Source organism: Monomorium pharaonis, chromosome 2 (genome assembly GCF_013373865.1).
Source record: "Monomorium pharaonis isolate MP-MQ-018 chromosome 2, ASM1337386v2, whole genome shotgun sequence".
Classification (NCBI taxonomy): domain Eukaryota; kingdom Metazoa; phylum Arthropoda; class Insecta; order Hymenoptera; family Formicidae; genus Monomorium; species Monomorium pharaonis.
In genome coordinates, this window is record NC_050468.1 from 28,862,176 (window position 1) to 28,888,756 (window position 26,581).

Consider the following 26,581-nt stretch of genomic DNA (forward strand, 5'->3'; position numbering starts at 1 on the left):
TGGCAATTAAGAAGGAAAACGCATGGAATAAAAACGATGAATAAAAGTTTGAACAATGAAATTAATTTCTCATAAATATTTATAACCCACGAAATATTAAAAATTCCAATTGCATATTCATTGCTGCACATATGGCTGTTTAATAATTGCTCTTGGAAATTTTTAAAACTGATTTAAATAATCTATATGAATATTACTATACGATTATATATTATATATTATAAAAATTTATATATTTCGTGCTATTTTTCGTATACTATAACGATTTAAAAGTAAATAAATTTTTAGAAATTTTTTAATATATGTTACATTATATATTGTAAAAAATTGCATTGTTAAAAAATATTTGTTAAACTCTAATTCAATTTAAATGAAATCAATTGTATTCTTAACTTGTAAATGTAGAATAAAAATGTCAATAATAAAACTTTGAGTAGCATTTGATGACAAATATACGATGCGCTAAATTATTTAGTTATTAAATTATCTCTTGAATTATCAAGACTACATGCTGGCAACCATTATGATAGAGAACATACTTCATAATCGAAAAGCAATAACTATGTTCAGCAGAAAAAGTAGTTTTACAACTGTTGTTCTCACGATTCTTCAATATGATTGATTTTTGCCCTTAAATGCTGGAGATCTAAGTATATAAGTCAATCATAAAAACTCTTACAACATTCAATATACAACAGTTGCACATTTTTTTTATTACTTTAACGAAACTCAATTAATTTAGAAAATAAATTTTTAATATTTTACACGTAATTTGCTGATATATTTATTAGTTTCTCATTTATTAGTTTCTACGCGCTCATTTATTAGTTTCTACGGAGACGTGAGAATGCAAAAAGCAGGCGATTAAAATCATAAGAAAACAGTATATTGTCTCACAAACGCGAGGGAGAAATTAATTGGCAGCATAAATTATGTCACACAGTATAGCGTATAACCACAGGTCTTCCTCGTTTACATCTGCTAGGTAAAATTTTAAACATCGCAAAAAATTTTATAAACTTCCATTTATTTCACGACGCGCAGTATTTGATAATTATTTGCAACGTAAACACTCACAAAGTAATTATTGTGATTGTCAGAGCTTAAAATAAGAAACGACAAAGTGTTCCGACCGTAAAGTACATTAAAATTTTTTAAATAATACAATAACGATTTTATAGAACAATAAAAAGTTTACAATAAAATTCATCTTTTATCTTCTATGTTTTAATATTACTGCACTTCGTTTTAAAATGTCATAAATATTTATATTTTAAAACATCTTATTCTTATATTCATTAACTGCTCTTCAAATCGAAATAATTCAAATCCTTTCAAGAATACCATTTATCATATTTTTTAAATTATATAAGAAAATCTTTTTTAATTAGATACTATCAATTTCTTTATCATGCAAATAAATTATAATATTTATAAAGTTTATTAGTGAAATAAAAAATTATGATAACGCTGCTAGGAGCAAATAATATATATTATAAATGTATAGTACATTTTAAAATAACCTAGAATCGAGGCAATTGCAACGCTGCGACATGGGCAATTACAGAAAGAAAGAGAAAACAGAAAAGAATAAAATAATAAAATTGGGTAAATTGAGTTTAGATATTATTTGTATATCTATTGATAATCGATATTTACATTAGATCGACAATATATATTTGTAAATAAAAGATTATACAGATGGAAATAATTGTATTGTATTGTTAATCAAACATAAAATCAAAACAAATAAAGAATTTTCACATATATATAACATATACACGTACTTTTCCATTTTTATTTAATATTGGAAATTTTAAAAACAGTTTGATGTTGTATTGTCATTAATTGCGTTTATTTTCATACACACGTACACACACAAAGTTCCTAAAATCAATATTAATTTTATTAAACAACGTATAAAAACGATATCGTACTTAAAATAAATTTTAAAAACTAAAAGAAAGTATATTATAAAATATGTATATATAATTAACAATTTATTTAAATTATAAAGCTTGAATTTTATCAAAGAAATTTAATCATATAGCATTTTATATTTATTAGTAATATATTTTAATTATATAAACAAAAATTTAATCATAAATATAATTATATGTCTTCAACATTTATATAATTCACTGAAATTTTCAAGACTGCTGCAAAAGAAAGCTTGAAAGAAAGTTCAACACGACAAACCAAAGTTCAGATTTGGATTTTGATTTTCATTAAATTTATGAAAAGTTATTCGACGCAATCTACGGAAACACAATCTGTAATTAGTGGAGACCTTCCAATCGTAAAACGGCGGCATTATTCATTCAACTGTAACATCAAAACTTAAAACTTAGGAGAGAAATATCGCGATTAACCTTATCATAATCGCAGTAATAAAGAAAGAATACAGGTCGTTAACGTAGATACCGATTTCAATTTCCTAATGCATTGTGGAAACGAAGAACGGAGAGAGAGAGAGAGAGAGAGAGAGAGAGAGAGAGAGAGAGAGAGAGAGAGAGAATCTCAGAAAAGGCAAATGTACGATACTAATCAACAATTAATCAGCAACATAAAAGAAGCATCGAGGAAAAGCTTTTAGGTTTCATTAAGCTCTTTCTGAGAATTTTGAATATCCTTGAAGCTTTGTTAAGCTATATTGGCCATAATTACCGTTATTTAATACAAGACACATTAATACTCAAATATTTGAGATTAACGATATCAAAGACAAAACTTTATTAAAAGAGCACGCGCGCGCAATCCTAATTTATTTAATCCTATTTATTTAAAAACTTTTTTAATCTTGCCAATATTCGCTTAAAACCGATCTTAATTTTAAATATGCTAATTCTCGAATTATATCATCAAAAATCTTCCAATTAAAAGGGACAGCTCGGGGCATAAAACATCTTTTAATCGAAAAAGGTGGTTAGGAAAAAAAGATTCTCTAAGCACTCGTTAACAGAAGGAAAATGTGTTCACCCCTTTCGGTTCAGCAAGTTTCGAGGTTTCCGGCGCACAGAGACGCCCGCAGTGAAACGTTCGTCTCGAAGGAAAGCTAACGAAACGAATTCTAAGTTGCAGGAAGATAGTGTGAAACTAGAAACTCGACCGAAGATTGACGTTCTATCGATAGTCGGCACCTTTGTCCTTCCGCAAGTCGCACGATCGTCAAACATAGCCCACTTTCCGAGAACGCCCATCTCTAGTATCATCTCAGTCCTCGATAACAACGGAGATTCCAGTTGTCTTTCTGAAGCCTGGGCATTCACGCCTCCCTCCTCGTATCGTATCATAATAATATTTTCAACAAACTTTATGTAAATGGCTACATAATCAAATTCAAAGAACAGACAGACGTTTGACACTGGCAACTATAACTCACCGTAAAGAGACGTTGAAGTTTCAAAGGACTGCCTAGCGAGTTGCTAGCAACTTTTCCTAAATTGGCTTATCTGCTTTAAAACTGTATCCCGATTCAAGATGCAAGGAAAAACTGGAAAAGTTTCAGGGAGAAAGAAATTTCGTAAATTAGGATAATGGGAGAGTTATAATACTTGTCAGTTAATGTAAAAACTCAGTAATATAAAAAAAAGATTAAATAAATAAATAATAAATTAGGAGAGTTGAATCTTCATATACAGATCATAATATCATAGGGGTTACACTCTGGCCGGTCAAAAAAATGAGAAGCTAATAATGTCGATGCAGAAGGATTACTTATTTATGGCCCGGGTATCACAGATTAATGGTCATTTTCTTTTTAAAAGCTTACACTAGAACAGAGTATGAAAAACTTCAAACGCGTTTCTCTCAAAACTACATTTTTAAAATCGGTGGGCACTCTAGCTCATCCATTTTTTATCCGATCGACTTCAAATTTTAAGGAGATTTTCTTGACATAATTATCTAATAAAAGACATAGAATTTTTTTAATATGTTGATTCACAATCGTAATTTTTCGTCAATTTCTCGACTGTTTTCTTAACATCTTAGTCATTTACTCAAAAATGCATGTTTCTCAAAACAGCTATGTCTTTCTTTAACTAAGGATATGGCGAAACAAAAATTTTTTGGTTTGGTGTTCTGAGTGTAATCAGAATGAAGTAATCTTGCCCATCGTTTTAACTTTTTTTCAAAGCCCTACCATTCAGCCGCTGTCAAGCCGCCATTTTATATTCAAAAACAAAAATAATTTTTTTAATACTTTAAATACTTTATATACTTTTAATACTTTTAAAAATACGTACAATAAATGCCCGAAAAGAAATTTTCTATACAAATATTTATTTTGTCAAAAAAAAATTCTTAAAAATACCTTAAACTTCGCGGGGTCAGAGTGGTGTAACCACTTAAATGCTACACGGAGAGAATTTTGTTTTAAAAATTACCCTCAAAATCGTGGTAATTGTGAGACAACGTAAACCTTGAATAATTTTACCACACTTTTAATAACATTTACTAATTTACTAAAATTTTAATAAAACTGAGCAAAGTTTTGGTAAATTTTGTTAGAAGTATAGTAAAATTTACAAAATTTTGCTAAATTTTATTAAAATTTTAGTAAATTTTGTCAAAAGTATAATAAAATTCCTCAAGTCTTTACGTTGTCCCACGATTACCACGATTTTCAGGGTAATTTTTAAGAGAAAATTCTTTCCGTGTATATTATATTAAATACTATCACAATCTTGATGTCTATCGAGGACTCGTATTATTTTTCAGATGGTTTTGGATAATAAACAAATTGCTAAATAATTTTTCAACTTTTTTGCTTAATTTCTACTTCATTTTGATCGTATAATCTTCATCGTCTACTTATTTAGTCTAATTAATAAGCGAATTAATTGTTACGCCTAGCATTGAAACTGACATTATATTTCAATAATCGATTAATAGTTCAACATATGCTCGAAATGGTGATTAGCAACGCCTAATATCATTCATGTCAATGTCACAATTCCGAGAGCTACGTATGTACATTATGTACGCGTATACGGCATGTTAAATTTAGGCACGTCAATTGAGAGAGAAAAAGAGATGGAGTTTTAATTTTTATGATAATTTTCAAAATCAATAATTCTAATATCTTTAACTTTGTCGACTGGGTTATCATATATAACATTTATATTCATGAATCTCCGCTACCGTAGATCGCGAATAAAAGCACGAAAATAGAAGCTTTTAAGCGTTTTATGCATACATGTGAATCATATCCAAGTCAGATTCTTCTTCTTTATCGATATCTGAGCGTCTGTACCGTACCATTTTTATACCTCATTTACTTTAGTTATTTACAGTAAATATGTATACAACGAAAAAGCACGACTTCTTTCGCCGATGACCTTTGACCATGCACATCGTCTACAGCGCGGTGTTTCATTCTTCCTTTATTTTCCGTATTCACAATATAGGTAGCTAGCATGAAGTAGACCACTGGAATAACATTGTTATGCTGGCTACATGCGACAAAGAATAAAAGAGATTTTTCCAAGTAACGGCATTACATTTTTATAGTTAATTTTCGTAGTTAAACATTATTGTTTACAATTTTACTGTTATATCGTTTCATGAATTTATGTCGTTATAAAAAGTTTCATTAGTGCCAGAAATATTTAAATATAAAAAATGTTAACAAAAAATACATAGGCTATATCTTACAAGTATTTTCTCATTACATGGAAAAAATTTTCTCTTAAAATTTACTCTCGAAATCTGGTAATTGTAGAATAATGTGTGACCTCGAGAAATTTTACTATACTATTTAGTAAAATTTACTATATTTTTAGTAAATTTTACTAAAGATATAGTAAATTTTACTTTAGTAAATTTTATTAAAAAGTATAGTAAAATTCCTCGAGGTCACACATTAACTCCCAATTATCAAATTTTGAGGGTAAATTTTAAGCAAAAATTCTCTCCGTATACAAATATATTTAAATAATTTTAGTAAACATTAATATTCATCATCAATCAAGTAATAAATGCATTATTTAATTATTTAATCAATTGTATAACACATAGAAATTAAACAAGTTCTTTTAAATCGTTCAAAAAAAAAATTCAAAGTTTTACTTTGTGAGGAAATAACGCTGAGAAAATATTAGTAAAATGTCACCCTTTGCAGATTGGCAAAATTTATTTTAAAAATTTCTCACAAAGTATAGTATGTATAATCGAAGTACTTGTACATAGTAAGGTCATCGTATTTTTTAATTTATACCGGATTTTTTTAATTTATAAATAAATTTTAATATAATTAAAATTTTATTTAATAAATTCGAACTTTAATATAAATATGTTGAATGTTAAATTAAAGTTGAATATGTTAAATAAATCAACTAATTCGACAGTTAAATCAAAAATAAAAGTATTTTTAATTAAAAAAAAGTATATGATATATAATATACAAACAGTAATGTGTAATTTTTTCAGTATTCGCTAATTTGCGAGAGGCTTAAAAGCTCTGGAGTGTTTAATGCTCTCCCAGATCAATACGTATCTCGAAATAACTTCGCTTCACTGATGAAAGAGTTCGAAAAACCGAAAATCCGATTTGCTGGTAACACGTGATACTCTCGACCGTAACGTTGATATTATTGTTCGGCACGCGATCTGCCATGTGTGACCTCGAACTTTACACGTGTCTGTATCTTCGGAAATCAAAAATCTCAGAACACACCCAACACACTTACCCAATACACTTAAAAAACACACACACACACTCTCTCTTTCTCTCTCTCTCTCTCTCTCTCTCTCTCTCTCTCTCTCTCTCTTCCTTTGTCATAAAAAATAAATTTATAAGAGATCCTAGATAGAGAAATTGAATTAAATTTTTACTTCTCAAACTATATCACAGGCCATTCATCCAAATATTCAAGAATTCCAAAAATTCAATTTCATAATATTAAATATATTTAGTATTCCAATATTAAAATATGCAATATTTCAAAAATATTTGTAAAAAATAATCACATACACAGGGCCTTAAGTTCTACGAACATATGTATATCTATCAGTAATAAATACAAATAATTTTCTTACTTCGACTATAAAATTTATGAAACAAAATTATTTCTTAACGTTAATTTTAAATTGTACATATATACAGAAAATGTATTTATATTAAACATAATTAAAAAACAACAGATTTTTAAGCAGTAGTATGTTCATTCAGCGTCAATAATGCATCAATTACCAATAATGCATTATGTATAATCGTATTATTCACGTGTGATTAAAATTAGTTGGCGTGACGCACAAACAATTGCCACGATTTATAATAAAACCTAATTTATAACGAAAATAATTAATATTCCTTCATCACATATTAAACAACAGTATAATGTAACCTAAAATATAAAAGATAAATACAAGAGAAATTACGTAACTAAATTCTCCAATATACCGCGTCGTCAAAAATTGCGTCAAACTTATTAAACAAAACGTCGCAATAGAATCTTCCTGATAGAGATCACTATGATAACGGATGAATGACGAGGGGCTTGACGAAATCACACGGGAGAGGCGAGTTGATAAGAGAAGCAGTGTACAATTAATCACCTGCCACGACAAACACGCCCATCCCGCTAATGTGATCGTTCCGGCGTGGCTACCGGGAGTGGAGTCGAGAATCATTTGTCCGACGACAACGCACCGACAAGGCATTCCGGCAACTCCACTTCCGGCGGTACCATCGATACCATCGATACCGGCGATACGATCCATCGGCGAACGTCGTCGAGATGCGTGCGAAAAGATTTCGCGTTTCTACGCATCGGCTCCGCCGTCGATCGCCAACATCATAGGCAGAGAGAGAGAGAGAGAGAGAGAGACGCGGCGCCGATTAGCGTTGCGCCCTACGCGTCGCGACGCCTGGCGTCGAGCGCGCCAGTAGACGGCGAACCGTGCTGCAGGACAGACGACGTCGGGCGCAACGTCGAGTTCCACTACTTCTCACGGCCTAAGCGAACCCCGTACCGGACCTCTCGCTCGTTGCTTAATGACCTCCGAGTGAAACGGAGAACGATATCGCGCGCGCGAGAATACCGTTATACGTTAAAATAGTCCTTTCACGACGTCGCTTCAAAAAAACAAAAAGAGAAATAGAGAAAGAGAGAAAGAGAGAGAAAGAGAGAAAGATAAAGAAACAAAAAAACGCGAAGAAATGAAAAATTTGCCGCGAAAGGTTTAAAGACCAGGGAGAATTGGGGATCGGTATATAATCCGGATGAAAGGCACTGTCAACGTTAGAGATACGGGAGAAGAGAGAGAAAGACCTTATCGCTAATCTCCCGGCCTTCTCCCTTCGTCCCAAATAAACATATAGATCAACTTCGCGCGTCTATATAGCGTCGCGGAGCTCTAAGCTCCGTATACCAGAGCCGTATTCGAAATTCTTGTTTAAACAGGGCGCAGAAGGACGTCGGAGTAACCCGGCGATATTATCGTCAAGGAGGATTGCCCGAAAAATACGTAAAAGCACTGTCAGTATGTGGCGACTTCGAGCGTAAGCATGTGACGCACTTGAATTCTTAAAGAGCGCTTCGGGAACAATTTGCCCGGTTCATGACGCCGTACCCCCGGCTGATAAAGGAACAAATGAGAGAGAAGCGTTCCCGATTCCTCCGGCCCGGGGAAGGATCGATACGATCGTAAATGGTGTTTCGACGTTTACGATCCCTTCTTTAGTATCTCGCATAATGATCCACCCCGAATAAGACGGTCGTAGGCAGGTGATGCTCACCTCGATGCTCACGTCGTCGTAGAACAAAAGTTCGCGTAAGTAAAACCAAGCTCTCGTTGCGCGCAATTGCTGCGCGCTATTATCAAGGATAATCGGAATTGATTCGCTCGCTATATCACATGCGCATATTTTCTCATTAATTCGCCCTTTTTGCCCGACCGCGGTACGACCCGGCTGAACAGAGGGTGAATTTTACACAAACGAAATTGAGCCATTAAGCGTACGCGTATGCGAACGATTCTTTCCTTTTGTGCAGTGATTGTTGTAACTAATTTTTAATCACCAGCCGTACAAATAGTACGCTCCGCGCGAACAAAATATCAAATGATTTAATATTGGCTTTAAATTCGTTTAATGTTTAACGCGACGTAATCTGAAAACGACCTGTAGAACGACAGCGAGCCAGCGAAGTGTGTACGAGATGAAAACTCGTACGTTCTGCGATCAGTATTAAAAGTCGCGTCATCAATATTTTTTATCAACTCGAAACTCCACGTTTTAAACTCTAAATTCGTTTTAACCAACAACTTCGACTTATTAAAATTAAGGCTAACATTTCTCAATTAACATTATAATTAGAAAAATAAATAAAAAAACCTCTATACACATGTCAGAAAAAAATCTTACCAAAGATACGATTTGCATTAAAATTTAACCTGCTTGTAAATCTCAAAGAATTTGAAGTTCTAGACTCCTGCGAATTTGACTGCATCGATTTTTCTTTTTACGAGAATAATATAGATACTCATGATTCATATTTAATTAATTACAAAGATAGATTTAGTGAAGTTAAAATTAATAATAGTCGAACTCTTGTCTGACCTATTCGTGATATTTCAAAAAGGCGATATTTCGAGAGAAGGCATTTTGCTTTATTACGGCCGCATTGCTAAGGGATAACCAGTCGATCAAAAATAATAGACGCATATGATTCCGTAATTTATGATCGTCGTTGGAGCAAATGCACTTTGATGCTTGAATGGACAATGAGTATGCACTGTACATACTCGTTTGTGCAATCTGATGACGTTATTTACCAAATTGAACCATACAGTCAAAGTATGGTTTCGCGTTGTTTGTACTTGTCGTCCGTTTCTCGATAAATTCCCAAAGTGGGGCTTATCTAATTCCAGCCTAATTTCTAACTCGTTCTATAAACTTCCTCAATTTCGTGTTCTGCCGTATGAGAAATGCTATCGCAAATCCAAACAGATGTTCGTCGTGTTCATCAATTTCGAGCTGGTTGAATCTCTCTCGATATTATAAGGAGTAATTATAAAGAAATCTTGTAAAGGGGCTAAACTTACGTAATACGATAAGTGTAGGAAACACGATGTTTTGCATCATTAATAACCGTTCCGCGAAATCTACTATATTCCGATCCAGTGACGTTCAAGCATATCAAATTCTTAGCGCTACTTGGTTATATAAATTCACCGCTCGACAGTTTCTATAATTACGCGGCGTAGAGATCATAAAATCAATCCGAGATCAACGATGCAAGCTGTTGCGTCATGCATAGTTCAAGTTGCAGAACATCGTAATCTGACTAGCGCAGGCAGGTGTAAACAAAGCTTTACAGCTTTAAAGTTACTTCGCGTTAAAGCGCTTACTGTTTTTACACAGATAGGGGAGAAGATTGGAAAATGCACTCTGGTGCAGAGTGAATTCTTCAGGATGCGCCTACCTAAAGAATTTACAAAATATCGAATGGTGCACTCGCGACATGGTAGTGCATAATATATAGGAAAACTCAGAATGAACGAAAGTTTATCGTAATTCTTTTGAGGCATTACGTAAACACTATCAAAAATTATCGTATTTCATATTACAAATATTTTAACAGAGCTTAAACAAAATTTTCCTCAATTAGACTTTAAGTCGCGAATTTTAGCCTCAATTAAAATTGGCTCTCAACTTGAGTAAGAGATATTTTTTTAAGACGATCTATTATGATTACAAAATGTTACATATCTTCACACTTATAATTTAAAAAAATATTTATCTAATAATAATAATCATTAGAATTGCATCGAGTCGATCGTCTTAATTGAAATCACATTGAATATGCGTATTCATTAAAAAATTTCTCATTTAGCTTAGCTTTATCCAAATAGCGTAGCGTATCTTATAACATTTTATCGCTCGATAATCTGCGTAAATTATAACAAAATATAAAAATGGGTCGTAGTGTTGACATGGGGAAAAATGACAAGATAATTGCGGCTTCGTTCAATTCTGATCTGTTATCTTAAAGCCGATAGCACACGTAAAGGATCGAACGAGGCAGATTACACGACCGGAATTACACGCTATATATGTGGGACGTGCCATTCAGTTCATCGACGACCGAGCAATAGTCTGCGTTTATTCTTTGTCCGATCTTCGAAGTCCGATTTATTGTTCTTTGCCGCGACCAAACGTCAGCCATGAAAATATCTTTTGTGCTGCGCCATGGCAGAGAACAAAACTTTTGCGAAAAACTTTCGTAGCTAGTTCTCCCTCCTCCCCGAAGTTATTACAAGAAAGAAAAGGATTACATCGCACAACGGGGAAACTTCACTAGGCACTTCTTGCATTTCCATTCGTAACGAAACCGCGAGAGGGAAAATAAATCTTTTGCTTGCGATTAACGGCGCTTAAACGTCGGGACAGGTAAATGGAGCGGCAATTAACCAGGATCGATAGGATCGGATATCCTTTCGTGGTGTTAGGATTAGATATTTAACATCGTGATTGCAACATGACATCACCTGTGTCATCAGTCAGTACTTCCGCTATTAAAGCCATTATTGTGTTCTACTTTTTTACCGTTTTTATTTTATTATTGCCATCAACGCATTATGTGTTTCGCCATATAGTAATTCACACATAATGTAAATAATGATGTGAATATGAGTTTGTATCTCGCTATAGTTTATATGCGGAGAGTACACCGCGATTGCTATTATATTATTACGAGAAAATATCGATTGAATTTCTGTTACGCATTGCGTCCAGTTTTATCACATAAATATATTCTTATATAAAGCGAATATTATAATCTCTTTGCTAATGATATCTTCCAACTCTGTTATATAAATAAAGACTGATGAATAATCATTACTTTTATACGACCTACACAGTTTTAAAAATTGTGTTAAATTTAAATATATATCGCCAATTTCGGAGAGGTTGTTCGAATTTTTATTTTAGATTAATTTAACACAAGATAAATATGTTAGAAAGTAACAAAAATATTATGTACAATGCCTGTTTAATTATCTTAGAAAATGTATGTTTCAAAATTATATTACTTTTGTATTTGTGTTCATTCACCGATAAATGGTGTTATTTTAAAGTTACTTTACATTGTCAGCAATATAACGTCATCGTGTTATCCTATAACTTATTATGACAAGAGAACGAATTTTGACGAAGATAACATTATTTTCAACAATAAGAAATGTTGACTATCAATTTAAATAATACAGTCATCACAATCAATGCAGAAATTCACTCTGACAAATAAATCTAGTAAAATAACGATCAATGCCAATAACAATCGATTTTGGATGGAAAATTATACTTCAATTTATTATCACACGCATAAATCAATAGTTTCCTAACGTGACATAAATGTTTCAACCTTGACCCTATTTCGGGCCGTCTTCAGTATAAAATAAATTACAAGTATAGATAAACCGCAATTCTTCGCAACATATTCAAAATTCTTATTAAACACATAAATAATTACTTATTGACATTAATCATTATTTTAACATAATCACATTAAGTTAAATTAACGTTCGAATATGTTGAAAATTCAACACAAAAATCTAAAAGACCGAATTTATCTACAAGTTTTTTACTGAATAATTGTCCTATGAGTCTATTGTATAATTATATTTATACTTATAGTGTAAATATGTACACTTCTGAAAATTTTTTCTTTTTTATACTTACGTCCAAATTGAAGCAAAATGGCGTAATGTTACGGCATACTTTACTTTTTATCGCGCAGTAAAAAGAGGGTATAAATATTAACGTTATGGAAATTTACGCAATTGTAATTGAAAAGTTAACAAGGCAATATTAAATTCTTAATACACTAGATAAAATAAGAAATTTCAAAACTCTTCGTACATGATAATTTTGCAAACCACTTTGCAAATATAATGTATAGTAGTCCAAATAAACGCTGCAAAATATTGAAATCATCGCGTATCGAATGTTTACGGTTAAGATAAAAGTTGCCTCATTTCATGCGCGAAAAAACACAATTTCCGCGTAAATTCAATCTATAATCAGAACAGAAATATACTTGTATGACTTAATCTTTTAAGCTTGATCAACGTGGCGAATTCAACAGTGCAACTTGGCGTAACCTCGTTGGCTCGTTCTCTTCCACGTTATTGCCATCGTAAATCATCGTTCCCGGCAACCTTCTCATAATACGCTTGTGACATTAGTAAACCTTTGAGAACCTTAAAGAAATACTTTTCGACACCATATATCGCGTCATGCAACAAATTATCTAGGTCATTGTATATTATCACAGCAGGTATTCACGATATTTATCTTACACCTTGTACGGTGACATTTCATTACACAATTAATATCAAATCGACCGAATCGAACAGATACACAAAATAACTTTCGTTCACAAAGAACAAGATTTAGAAACTCGCATCTCATAAATTTCGTAATTTCGCTTTATTTATCCAAATAATTAAAATTTCGTGAAGATTTTTCTTCACAACTTAAATAATCTCTATTTGCAAACGCTAATCGGTTGCACAATAAATATCGACTCGATCCAATTTAGCAATTAAAAGTAAAAACAAAGTTTGCTCACAAATAACAAATTTTAGAAATTTACGTCTTATAATTATGGTAAATTTATGCAAATAAAATTTCGTGAATACACTTTCTCTTAACGACCTAAATAGCCTTCGTTTGTAAATCCTAATCAGTCGAAGTAATCAAATTCTAATACTTTACGGTACCAGAATTGAGAGCGTTTTGTCTTTTCTAAAAGTATAGAGTGTACGACTGTTCAGGGAGCACAGTTCTCGAATAAACTCTGCGTTATTTTTACTACTGCTATTTCGAAGTCAATGGCGCTCCATAATGCCGCTCCAGGATAGCCGGTGCGATGAAGATGGATTTCGCAGTAGAGTCCAATTGCGTAGTCGAAATGATGTAATGCATGGAGTTTTGTGGCAAACGCGAATGGGCAATAAAACTCACGATATTTCGAGAGTAGATTTTTTCGTGAATGGCAATTTCTCATCAATTAAAGACTTAATTAATATCGTTCTTTCAGAGAATGTGAATAAATTCGACTACAAAACTGATTTAAAACACATTCCTAAAACATAAACAAAAATAGCGCTGTCAGTTAAAATAGATTTTGGTACCTAATAATAATTTTTCGTTATATAATTCGCAATTCATGTGAACTATACTGATTAAAGTAACTGTCCCAAACATAAAACCGTATATCTAAACACATATGCAGAAATTTATTATTAACATTAAAAATAAGGTATCTATACCCAATATGGTCAATTTAGTTCAGCCCTCCCCCCCCCTCCTTCTTCCAAATAGCTACACAACGAATTTCACAGATAACGCTAATATATCGCTGAAGAAGTCAATATGATTTATTTATGACAGTTCACTGGTCAATATTTATTTTCTACGGCTTGTAATCACACTTTATTTAAATTATGCTCTCCTGAATCTAAAATTTTGAATATAAGTTTTGCGTTGTATAATTATCGTGTAGAATATCATGTAGAATGTAGAATAAATTACGGTATGATGACCATACGGAGAAGATAGTCAGTGGTTATAACTTCTCTAATAATTGATAAATAATGTGTTCTTGTAATTATTTTCAAAGATAGTCGATATTTACTATAGTTTATGCACGTATACTATTCAAAATAACAGTATTGTAAATATAATATTGTGAATATTATATCACGTTTTTACTTTTAATTAATCGCAAAGTTTTTCATGCGTTCATTAAAAATTACCACAATTGTCAAATAAATTTCAATTGAGTTGTCACGATTAACTTTAGACGCTTAACAAAAGTAGTAATGTGTGATTATATCTTTTACTTTCTTTTCTATTTCTTAAATAAGTATTATGACCATCCTTCTCTTATAGTTTGGGTATGATTTTTTCGGAGTGCTTATGTATGTCCAATATCCAATTTATGAAAGTATTATTATTAATTTTAAATGTGTTTTTATAATGTTTTAAAATGATATATAAACTTATATAATATGTAAATATTTAAAAATATTTAAAAAATAAATTATTTTAAATAATATAAAAGTTAATCAATAATAAAATTAAATTAAGTTAAAATAAAAATATAATTGTTACACAATTAAGTTAGAATTTATATTTTGATAATGTATTATAATTTTTTAAGAAACTTTATATATATATATATTAATCAAAATATTTTTTATATATTTTAAATAATACAATAATTAACAAGTATTTAAAACAAACACTTTACATTGCCCGGATCTTTATTCAGCTTCTTTCTGGAATTTTAAAATGTTTAATAATTTTGTATATTTTAAAAATAAAAATTTATATTTTATATTTAAGTTAATTATATGTATATTTAGATCATTTTATCCTGAATCCTTACAAAAATTCAACAATATTGATTCTACATCGTTACGTATTTGATAATTGAGACATTTACTTCATTTCTCGGTCTTGAAATATAATCCTAAGAAAATGATGATATAATATCAATTACAGTCTATTTGGAGTGGTAACTTGTACCTCAATTTATTAACATTTGCGTAATAATTCTTAACATCATACATAAATATATTATGTAACGTCCTTTTCAGTATATAAGATGCATTTACGCTAAATTGACGCAAATATTACGTAAATAACATTGTTGCTGTAGAAACTTCATAGACACAATGTCACTCATCATAAATTATTACGCGAATGCTGAAACCCCTCAAACTTCATCGATAATGTATAGTTATTCGATATACACATCATTAAAAGATATCGTATATATTTCTTCTAAAGAATTTTAGAAATCCTTTTCCAGAATTAAAATATACGTATTAATATCAGTCTATTAATTAAATTTAAAACAAAAAAAATTTTTTATATCACTGTACTTATAGACTTTTTACGTGTATGTAACCTAAATTTTTTTATAGTACAATTATGTCTCAATTAGGCAAAATCTAATTTTCGAAACTCAATATTGTTTATTCCTGTTATTTATTAATTTATAAATTCGATTTTCATAAATACAATTTGTAAATTTTTTATATTAAGCAGATATTGTTGTGTTACAGCTCTAGGTGTCACATCACACTCAACTAAGAATATCACGAATTAGCAATTTTTTCGTTTTTGATAAATTCCATAACACAGACCAAATGTGTAAAAAAAAAAGATTTTACGTTACAAAAATTACTGTCTTTTCATTGATAAACAGACGTCTCTAACATTCCCTTAATAAATTGAAATATAATACAAGTACAATCGAAATCAAATCTTATTGACATATCATTATTTTCTGGATATATCTGAATATATTCCTCAGAGGCTATCAAATTTCCTACCTTTATTGACAATCCTAAAGCTCGAATCGGAATACATAATGTCCACGTATTCCTGTAATTTGAAAGAAATCGCTTTCGTATAGCCCTCCATATTTTCCACTCCGTTCTTCCCACGATTCCTTTACAAAGATAACATTATCTTTTTCGATTCATCATGTCATCAGCTCAGCCGCGAATATCGAATATAATCAATTCACACGATTGTTTCCACAGGAGTCCGTTCGTCGAGCAAGGCTCCAATCATATTGAGTGGCAGCCGCCGCGTCTTCGCGTTCGCATCGCGCGCGCGCGCGCGAGCTATCCATAATCAAGTAAAAATATTTCCGCGCTTCCGTCGCACGCTGCCGTATGGACGACAATGGGGAAGTTGTTTAAACGAGTTCGAAACTCTCGAGCGCCGGCGCGGCCGTAACATTATTTGCGGCGACGCGAGATCTACGCAGCTACGAGATATCCACATACTCGTCGAAACTCGACAACTGTCACTAATGAATAAACTGGTAATTAAAGTCGGTGGCATTCCCTACAGAGCGGATAGCGCGGAATTAAAAGTTCGAATAAGGACTCTAACAAGCTTTCCCGCGGACACTCTCCGGCTTCCCTTTTATTTATGCAATTTCGAACGAATGGGTTATTACTGTTTCAGTTGATTACTTCTCCGATATCGTCAGGTCATTCGAACTTCTTCGAGTGTATAGCATCGACTATACATTTTCTACCGTGTTTCCTTCAGACATCGCCCCATTTCTAAGAGCACGGTAACGCGTGATGGAAAACGACATCGAATCATTCATCATATGATACAAAATTTTTATTTCTCTATTTAAGTATCATTTAGAGAAGACCTGCACGAAAAGAACGATGATGTATGCTGGAGAGTCTACAAATTTAAGATAGAGATTTGAAAATAATTTTGTGTTTAGGTCATCAAGATAATTGTGTAGGACATAAAAATTGGTTGCTCAAAGATTTTTTGTTCGTCACGCTTTAGCGTCCTACATAATTATTTTGACAGTTCAACAAAAAAAAAATTATTTTCATATTTATATATTGCTAAATTTTTAAATATTTCAGCAAAATTGTTTTTTTTTTTTGTGCATGCGTATCATTCTCTTCAATGTCAGAATGCGTTTCAAAAAAAAAACAAATAAGAACAATTAAAGAAATCCGATAGACATCCGATCTGAGAAATCAGAAGGAAAAATTACGCGGTCAAAATCTGTGAAAATCTTGTGAAATAATTTAATGACGAAACGCTACGATGAGTTTCAGTAGATATGAAATTGCATCTTCGTTAAAAAGTCTCTTTTACGTTAAGAAAGTCCTTCTAAGCCGGATATATTTCGCAACATTTTGCAGTGCCTGAATAATATCTGAATAAAATAATTTTACAACATTTTATTCGGATACTCTTTTTGCTATTGCAAAAGTTATAATATTCTATCCTCATAAAACGGAGTCCGCGAAATTGCGCGATTTTAATTACGCAAACTTCGTGTTTAACGTAACTTATAATAAAGTAATTTTCATAAACTCTGACCAACGTAATCGTATTCATAAAAGGCGTGCTTTTGCACATATCTTTTCTTTATTTCTTCATAAATTTACAATTAAATGTTATAAAGCCCGTATTAAATTACACATTGAGATTATCGATATTAAAGATTGAAAATTGTTTAATTACATTATGGCTACGATTTGCAATCATGCATTGCAATTGATATTATATGATGATTAATTTGAAAAATATCACAGAATAATAATGTATGTAAATATACAGGAAAACTAACAGAATCCTATTCTCTTACTCTTAATAATCACTGAAGGACAGAAAACGTATAAAATTATCGTGTATTGATATATCTTTATTTTTTAAAGATGAACAGTAGAAACATGCATTATAGATGTCTTAACAATAATATTCCCTTGTGAATAATTGTATTTCATTAATGTAACATTAATCTCATTTGCTTTTTACTACACAAATGTCATATATATATATATATATATATATATATATATATATATATATATATTATTATGACCAAAAAATTATCAAGTCATTAGTAACTAATGTCGCGACTAAAGATTGAGAAAATTGACTGAGTTCCAATCTGTAATGTCAATATTTGCTTTTTTTTATTCTGATTGGCCAAAATTCCATCTCCAATACGTAATCTGAATGCAATCTGAATCTTCAATGCGCAGTCTGATATAAGCTTAAAAAGATTCCCAAAACAATTAACGTTGAAATAATCTGATTATCGAAGCTTTATCTAGATACTCAGGTACGAAAATATTGCATGCGCACGCGAAATCCTGATTAAAAGAACTTTCTAAGGTACAAAGACACAATTTTACACCTTCTGCAACATCTTCTGAAATCGTATTAGGCGCTAAATTATTCCACATGATTTTCACAGACTTCAGCATTATTGTGAATTATGGGACTTTTCCATTTGACTTCTCGCAAATATATACCAATATAAATCATAAGGAGAAAAATTTATACAGAATAATGGAAAAAAAGGGGAGAATGCTTTTGCTACAGAAAAAAATATATAAATATAAAAGTAGAAAAAAGAACATAAGATAAAAGTATTATAGATAAAAAAATTGTAAGATAAAAATAGAACATATTTCATTTTATTACTATTTTTTATCAAAATATTGAATCTATTCGGATGATCTAAACGGATGAACAAAGAGTGAATGGATTGAAATTTAAAAAATATAAATAATGAAAATGTTATTTCTTATTATGTATAGTTTTCCGCTTAGCAACGCGCGCGCATTACACGACTTGCATTACAATTTGCACTATTTATTTTATATATTGTGTAATTTCTATACATTACATTTGCAAATTGAATTAAAGCTAAAATTAATTCTGCTGTTCTGAAACAGTCTGAATAATTTCACGCTGAGTGTTGAAACTAGTTTTCTAATACATTTAGCTTCAAATTACTCAAATAACAGAACGTATTTTTTTATTACGCAAGTTTGGACAAATTATTTATTTAATATTATATATATATTTTTTAAGTGGTAATATATATTTTTGTCTTTTATATGTACAGGGTGTCCCAAAACATAGTACTGGTCAACGCTCGTAAAAATGTAGAAGTGATCGAAATGAACATAAAAGTCCAATATTATCTTGGGTGAGATCCACCAGTAATCGAGATATTAACGTATGGAATCGACAAATAATTTAATTAATTTCCATCGTAATAGTGAACAATAAATTAATGAAAGCTTATTATACATTCACGATAGATTTTTTTCTTCCGTGTTATGGCTCGAGTGGATCGAGCTCTTCTCTCGGCGCGCTCTCATTCGCATAATTTGAAAAATTAATATCTCGATTATTGGTGGACCTAATCCAAGACCTAACCCAAGACAATATTGGACTTTTATGTTCATTTCGATCCCTTGTACCTTTTTACAAGCGTTGACCTACATGTTTTAGGACACCCTGTGTATATATATATATATATATATATATATATATATATATATATATATAATATAACCATTTTTATACTTGCATTTTTCTATTTATATTTGTATACATTGCATGCAAAATTTCTGCTATATATTACATTTTAGTTGAGTATATCTCATTTTATGTTATACATATTATTATAATATCATTCAAATCATATATCATAATCATTGCACTTTTGATTTTCCACGGAACGAAAGTCATGATATATCGCTATCGTTATCTTACATGATTATTGATCCTATTAACCATAGCATGTGTCTTCAATTGCTATCAATATACATATTACGATAAGTCACAAGGGATAGTTAGGTAAATTTAGAAGCCTTATCTAAGTGACTAACATACAGTTAAGTTCGTTGAAAACTCTTTACCGAAGTTCATGGTTTTATTATCATCAGCAGACATCTTCGATTACTAATAGCGGAATGCTAATGGATTTTCTTGACCTGAGTATGTATGCGCGCGCAAGTCAATGTCGATGTCAAATATTGCATAAAGATCTTTAATCAATATGAATAGCGACATAATTCGTCCAATGTGTTTTCAGTTTCAACACATTGTTACTTATCCTAATTAATTAAATGTCTTATTGTTTCTTATTTACATTGTAATTGTATTATAATTTGTTAATTATCAAAACAAATATGATTTTACTTATCTAATAAGTACAGTAACTTAATTTTAAAATTTTTTTTAATTAAATAGAAAATAAATCTATATAAAAATAAAAGTTATTAAAACAAAAAGAAGCAGAAAGAAGGAGAGAGAGAGAGAGAGAGAGAGAGAGAGAGAATTATACATAACTATAAATTTATATAATCAAAATATACATAAATATAAATTATACATCTATTTCCATTTGTAAAAAAGAATATCACAAATTAAATTTCCTAACAAGTAATTTAAATACGATCACATATAATTAATCACATATAATAAAAAAATTTCAGACTTTACGATCAATAGAACAATATCTTATATAAAAACGTACCACATAGCGGGACAGTATATAAATATTAGATTTTTTCCATCAGCCCTTAACGTCTATACGAAGGGAATTATTGGGCGCAAAGAATTGCGAAGGAGTCTCATTACTGTTCGAAGAAAAGGAAGTTCCCATTAACCGTCGCTAGAGTCAAGAAATTTGTTCGCTCAACGTTCTTAAACGGAGTTTCGAGTACTATTGGTTCGTTTTGCAGAGTCTTTGCGGCATACATTTTACTAGTTATAAATTTTTAACTTCTACAACATTTTTTAATTTAATTAATTTTAAAAATAAAAAAATATTAAAAATATTGAAAATTTTTATTATAATGAAAATATTACGTTAATGAAGAATTATATTTAATTTCTCACATGTGCATGAAATAATCCTGTGGAGCGAAAAATGATGTAAAAGATATGGTAATCAATTTACGGGATTTATAAAATAGTAATGACCTGTTAAATAAAATTTTAACTTGCTTTTATTAATTTCTCTTCTTTCTATCATTCTATGTGCCATAAATGTAATTTATTAAGCAAAAATATATTGTAAATATATAAGTTCAATCAAACATAACAGTTTTTACTCAAAATAAATGTAAATTTTAAAACTAAAAGTGGTTGCTATGTTTATATTAAATTAATTAGATTTATTAGCAAACAAATTGATTAACAAAAATACACAAATTTTAGTTTCTTCTTTCAATCTTTCAAAATATTTACTATAATTAAAAATTTCAAGAATTCAGGCAATATCTACATAAAAGAGAAAATAATATAGATTCTTGGAAAAAAATATTTTCTCTTCACGGTGGACAAACCGATCCAATTCAATATTCTCTATTTAACAGAATTACGTAACGGAACTTTAACAGAACGCGTGTATAACGCTCAGTCCTAACGGAGACCTTGACACGTGCCCTTTCATCGGCTCGAGAGAGTGTGTCCAGGATATTCCTATTTCCTGTTGCACAAAGATCGCCAGGTATTCTGCCAGATCTAACAAATTCCATAAAGGAAATTCAAAACAAACGGAATGAGCCAGTGCGAAATCATGCTCCGTGAAAACGGCGAGAGGCAATTCTGATAAAAATGCAATATCACGCCATCTAAGCGAGTAACGCGAACAGTAAGACTTCGGATCAAAGCCGTATAGCGCGTGTGGGTGGTGCATGTGAACGAAATTTACGGGAGTTGTGTGCGTGATCGTGTATTGCTTGTTGGGCCTTTGCTGTGGCCGCGCTGAAACGAAAAAGGACGAAGAGATGGCGGAAAAGGGCAGCAATGTCACACCGGAAGCCACCGTAATTCAGTCGGATGGCTGTGAGGAGCAACGAAAGGAGCTATATCCAAACACGGTAAGTGTTGTAATTAATTCTGCCGGCAAATGAGTGCGAATAAAATAACGAGGAAATTGCACGACTATTTTCACTTGAAAATGTGTCAATAACAATATCGTTGGATTCATTAAAGGGAAAAGCAAGAATAATGAGAAGAAAAATATAAAATAGGGGATTAAGAGATGCCAAGATGAGAAATGTATATGAAAGTCGAATTTAAAATTGAAATAATTTAATAATTGACAAAATGTAATTCATAAATTAAAAGTTTAATATTTAAGAGACATAACGACTATTTCACATTTCTGCTTTCTCTTCTGTTAATCTTTCACTATTTCCATCGTTAAGAAAATCATATAAATTCCTCTCGCTCGAAAATATTTTAGAATTGTAGAAAAGAGAGAGAAATTTTATAATAAAAAATCCAATAAAGTCTTCTTGCTGGTTACTAGGTTTGTTATTTAAAAAAAAAATTTTAAGTTTATTCAAAAGTGCAAATCTAGTACCACGTGAAAAATTTTTTTTGTTTAAAAATACAAATATGTACAACCACAAAAGTAATTATCCAAACACAGGATAAACATAAAAGTTTATTTTATACTAAATTAATATAGAGAAATTTTTATATCAAAAATTACTGTGTAAAAATTACTATGTACAATGTATACGCGCGCGAGCTTGTGTGTGTGTGAGTGTGTGTGTGTGTGTAAATTAATGAGAAACATATAATAAAACTTTTTCTATCCTTCCTTGGTTCGTGCTTACTGCTTATTATAAAATTTTCAATATAAAATGTGCATCAAATTTTATAATTATTTTAAGAAAAACTCGATTGAAAGTGAAAACCCTTATTGGTGAAAATTGTATAAAAAATATACTTTAATTAGACTAAAGTCCTAATATTCCTAGTCTGGACGACTAGTTTCGTAACTGTATATATGTAGCACAAGTATTCAAATAAAATATATTACGTTGCAATTACTAACTTGATAAAAGTCTAAAATAGAAATCTGAAATCAGAAATCAGCATTAGAATTCACTAAATTTCCTTAACACTTTGTACTCGTGTTAGAAAATTAAGTATGGGATGTAATTGTAAGAAGATTTTCTCGGATTTTCTTACGCAGGTGGAACGTAGAGACATTGCGGTGGGGAATTGCGACGGGAAAAACAAGAGAACGACAAACGACATGAACGAAGAGGAGAAGGATCATCGGATGAAGGCGAAATCGGATCAAGCGCAAGAATTGCAAATACAGATGCAACCGCAGGTGCAGCAAACTGACACGCGAGCTGACAGGTAAGCACGCGATCCTTCAGTAAATCGAAAACGGAACATCACATCAAAAACGTCTCGGTGCTTCTTAAGACTTTTAATCCGCATTATTCACAATCGAACATCGATACGTCAGACAAAAGCAAACGCGCTTGAATTCTTTTTACTTTTCGAACATTAAATTCAAAAATTTCCAAAATTTAATAATCATAGTTAAAAACCTAATGACAGTAATCTATTTAACAATAACGTAGCATTATATATTTGTGGAAATGCGGACACTAGAACATTGCAACGATTAGAACACGTCAAGACAAATTACAAAAATAAAAAAAGCTTTTAAGAAAAGACGAGCGCCATTACGAACTTCTTCCACAGCGATATTTTTCCACCAAAACTTTGAGAAATTACAGCAGTCAATCTTCTCAAGATACGGCGTGTTATATGTACAAATATAGGACTGACACAACTTGGCGGTATGTCAATATATCTAATTAGATAGGATCAAGTTACGCACAAATTCAGGGCACGTTAAGTCTATAATACACTCATATTGATTAAATGTAAAGACATCAATCATTCTAATTACATTAGATAATAATTAATTAATTCATATTTAATATTTAATTTTGTTAAATATTTATAAATATCACAATAATACATATGATTATAACTTTACGAAAAGGGTAACATTGAATTTAAATCAGATATATAAAATTGAAAATTGAAATATAAAATAACATCTATAAGTATGATATATCTATTATCTTATCTTTCAGCTAAAAGTTAAACTAGCATCTACAACTTTGAAAGAACTAAATATTTACCATTGGTAAAATATAAGAATAAAAACCGATAAATATTATAAGTAAAAAAATCTCAAATTAAGATAAAAAATTTATCAAACATAAAATAATAACGCCAAACATCTATAAGGATCGTATAAGGACTATTTTAAGCATTATTGCAGGATTCTACGACTAATTCTATACGATCTTATATCTAATAATCATCTTGGGAAATTCGAGAGGTTCAAAGATAGTATCGTGCAGTTTGAGGGTCCACAGGGTCTGAAAATCCTTAATACATTCACGTACCTATGTACTTACACGTTATCGGTTTAATTAATTCTCATCGTTCAATAGCCTTAGTCGCGAAATTTGCAACTACGAGACAGAACGTTACGTGCTTTGATGACTGAAATAGGCAAATGTATTCTCACGTGATAAATGGCAACATCGCACCTCAATATACAGAAGCACATTAAGAAATTAAAAATTAAAAATCCCCTTTATTTAATATTTATAAGCAATCAAAAATTAAGTAAATTGTTGAATAAATAAATTCTTTTCTTTAATATTCTTTAATATTTGCTCTTCAAAAACTTTTTAATTTATACTTTTAGTTCCGTCAATAACAAACGCTTTTTTTTGTATAAAAGTAAGTTTTCTATAAAATAGAAATTCTCAAATATTAAGAGTGCGAAGGAAAAAAGATGAAAAAATGAGGAATGTAAAACAACGTTTTTATTCAGTCTGATACAAGTTGAACGTACGTAATGGCAACAAATGTTGAATACGAATGTCTAGATTAATATATTCACATATTCTGCATGCAAATATATTCACATGCACAATCTTAATTTAAAGAGATAATCATTATTGAACTTTCTGAAACTCGATCTCGCATTAAATGAAAATGAGAACAAATATTCTAATATATTTAACAATTAATTAAATTATAAAAAGTACACAATTTAGAGAGAATATTCCATATTATCACAAAATTATTTATTATTATAACATTCGTAAACCATATCTATTTTTTGAACTAATATGAATTGATAATATAATATATCATGTTTTATATATTTAAAAATTTCGTTATTTAAAAATAATAATTTGATACAGATATCAAAAAATAATCACAAAAATTAAAATTAAAATATATGTTCTTCACAAAAGAGTCAAAAAAATTACAAATACTTTTACCGGTTAAAGAGAGAAAAAAATAAAATGTATTATTGTGACTAAGCAATTTCAAAAAGAAATGATAAATAAAATAATTATTATGCAAATTAAAAATCCGTACGCAAATAGATATTTACAGTCATCAATAAAATGATCTAGAAGCATCTCCAAGAAAATCACTTTTCCAACGGTTTAAATTAATATTCAACCTTCAAGTTTATTAATGTATTTTCACCAAAATACAGAATAAACTGTTAGTTAATTATAACAAGCTAATTAATTCATGCGCGACTATGAAGCTTCGCGACGACCGAGTATAAATTGAAATTTAAACGTGGCACTGAAACAGGACACGATTTCGCGCGTTTCTGCCCACCCATGTTATATCAAAAAAGAGATAGCTGCGCATCCCACGGTATCGGCGTAATAAATACCGAAACTAGTGAAATATGCATTCAAATTGGATGCGTCGAAACGATTTACGGATTTGCAAAAATGCTAGAAGAGATAGATATCGTTCACACGCAATCAATAAAACGGAATTCAACTTGATATGCGATAAAACACAGTGACGACGGTACTATAACGTTAAACGGAATTTACTACATCTCGAGGTATATTAATAAATTTATAATTCATCGTCGATTATAAGTTTATTAACTATAATCTCGAGGTTTCCATTGTAGTATATCGAGACAAATTAAGAGAAAACATTGATGTAATTACTGAAAGAGAAACGGCAACAGTAGCACAAAAGAAAATTAAAAAATAAGTTTCTTTATACTATAATAATAATAAAACTTTATTGAATGCAGCAGTTTAAAAACAACGGTTTTTGATCATAGTTTTAAACTCAATGTTGAAAATAAGCCTATAATTTACTATAATCTCGTTAAAAATTTTATAAAATATTCTCATTTAATTAATATAATTACGTTTATACAATTACGAATATAGGTCATATCTCTTCAATATTAAAAGATATAAATACAAAGAGGTGATGCCATATTCAATCGCTAATACCGGCATTGATAAGCGCGAAATAATTATTGGCAAAATATGCAAGTTAGTCGTGTAATGTTCTCAACATTATTACCGTTAGTAATGCGTTATTTGTTTATTACCCCGTCATTAATTTCAATAC

The 26,581-nt window shown here is 30.6% G+C and overlaps 2 protein-coding genes and 1 long non-coding RNA gene across 5 annotated transcripts in view; 1 reads left to right on the plus strand and 2 right to left on the minus strand.

Annotated features, from left to right (window-relative positions):
• Nucleotides 1-26,581, minus strand: part of LOC105834099 (sex-regulated protein janus-A) — a 90,415-nt gene that overhangs the window by 12,407 nt on the left and 51,427 nt on the right. The gene's annotated exons all lie outside the window — the stretch shown is intronic.
• The window catches only part of LOC105828635 (arrestin homolog), a 69,493-nt gene continuing 49,686 nt past the window's right edge, over nt 6,775-26,581 (plus strand). The window contains exons 1-3 of one of the 3 annotated variants that reach the window (XM_028194682.2): nt 6,775-8,778; nt 21,703-22,209; nt 23,319-23,491. In XM_028194682.2, coding sequence (XP_028050483.1) covers nt 22,117-22,209; nt 23,319-23,491 — 266 coding nt within the window. In that variant the 5' untranslated portion in view covers nt 6,775-8,778; nt 21,703-22,116. The remainder of the gene's footprint in view (nt 8,779-21,702; nt 22,210-23,318; nt 23,492-26,581) is intronic. The other 2 variants (XM_036283457.1, XM_028194684.2) reach the window with 2 other exon arrangements.
• On the minus strand, nt 11,554-17,986 carry LOC118644600. Its single transcript, XR_004962377.1, has 2 exons — nt 16,357-17,986; nt 11,554-14,096 (listed from the first exon to the last, which is right to left on the minus strand). It is a non-coding gene; the product is annotated as an uncharacterized LOC118644600 (long non-coding RNA).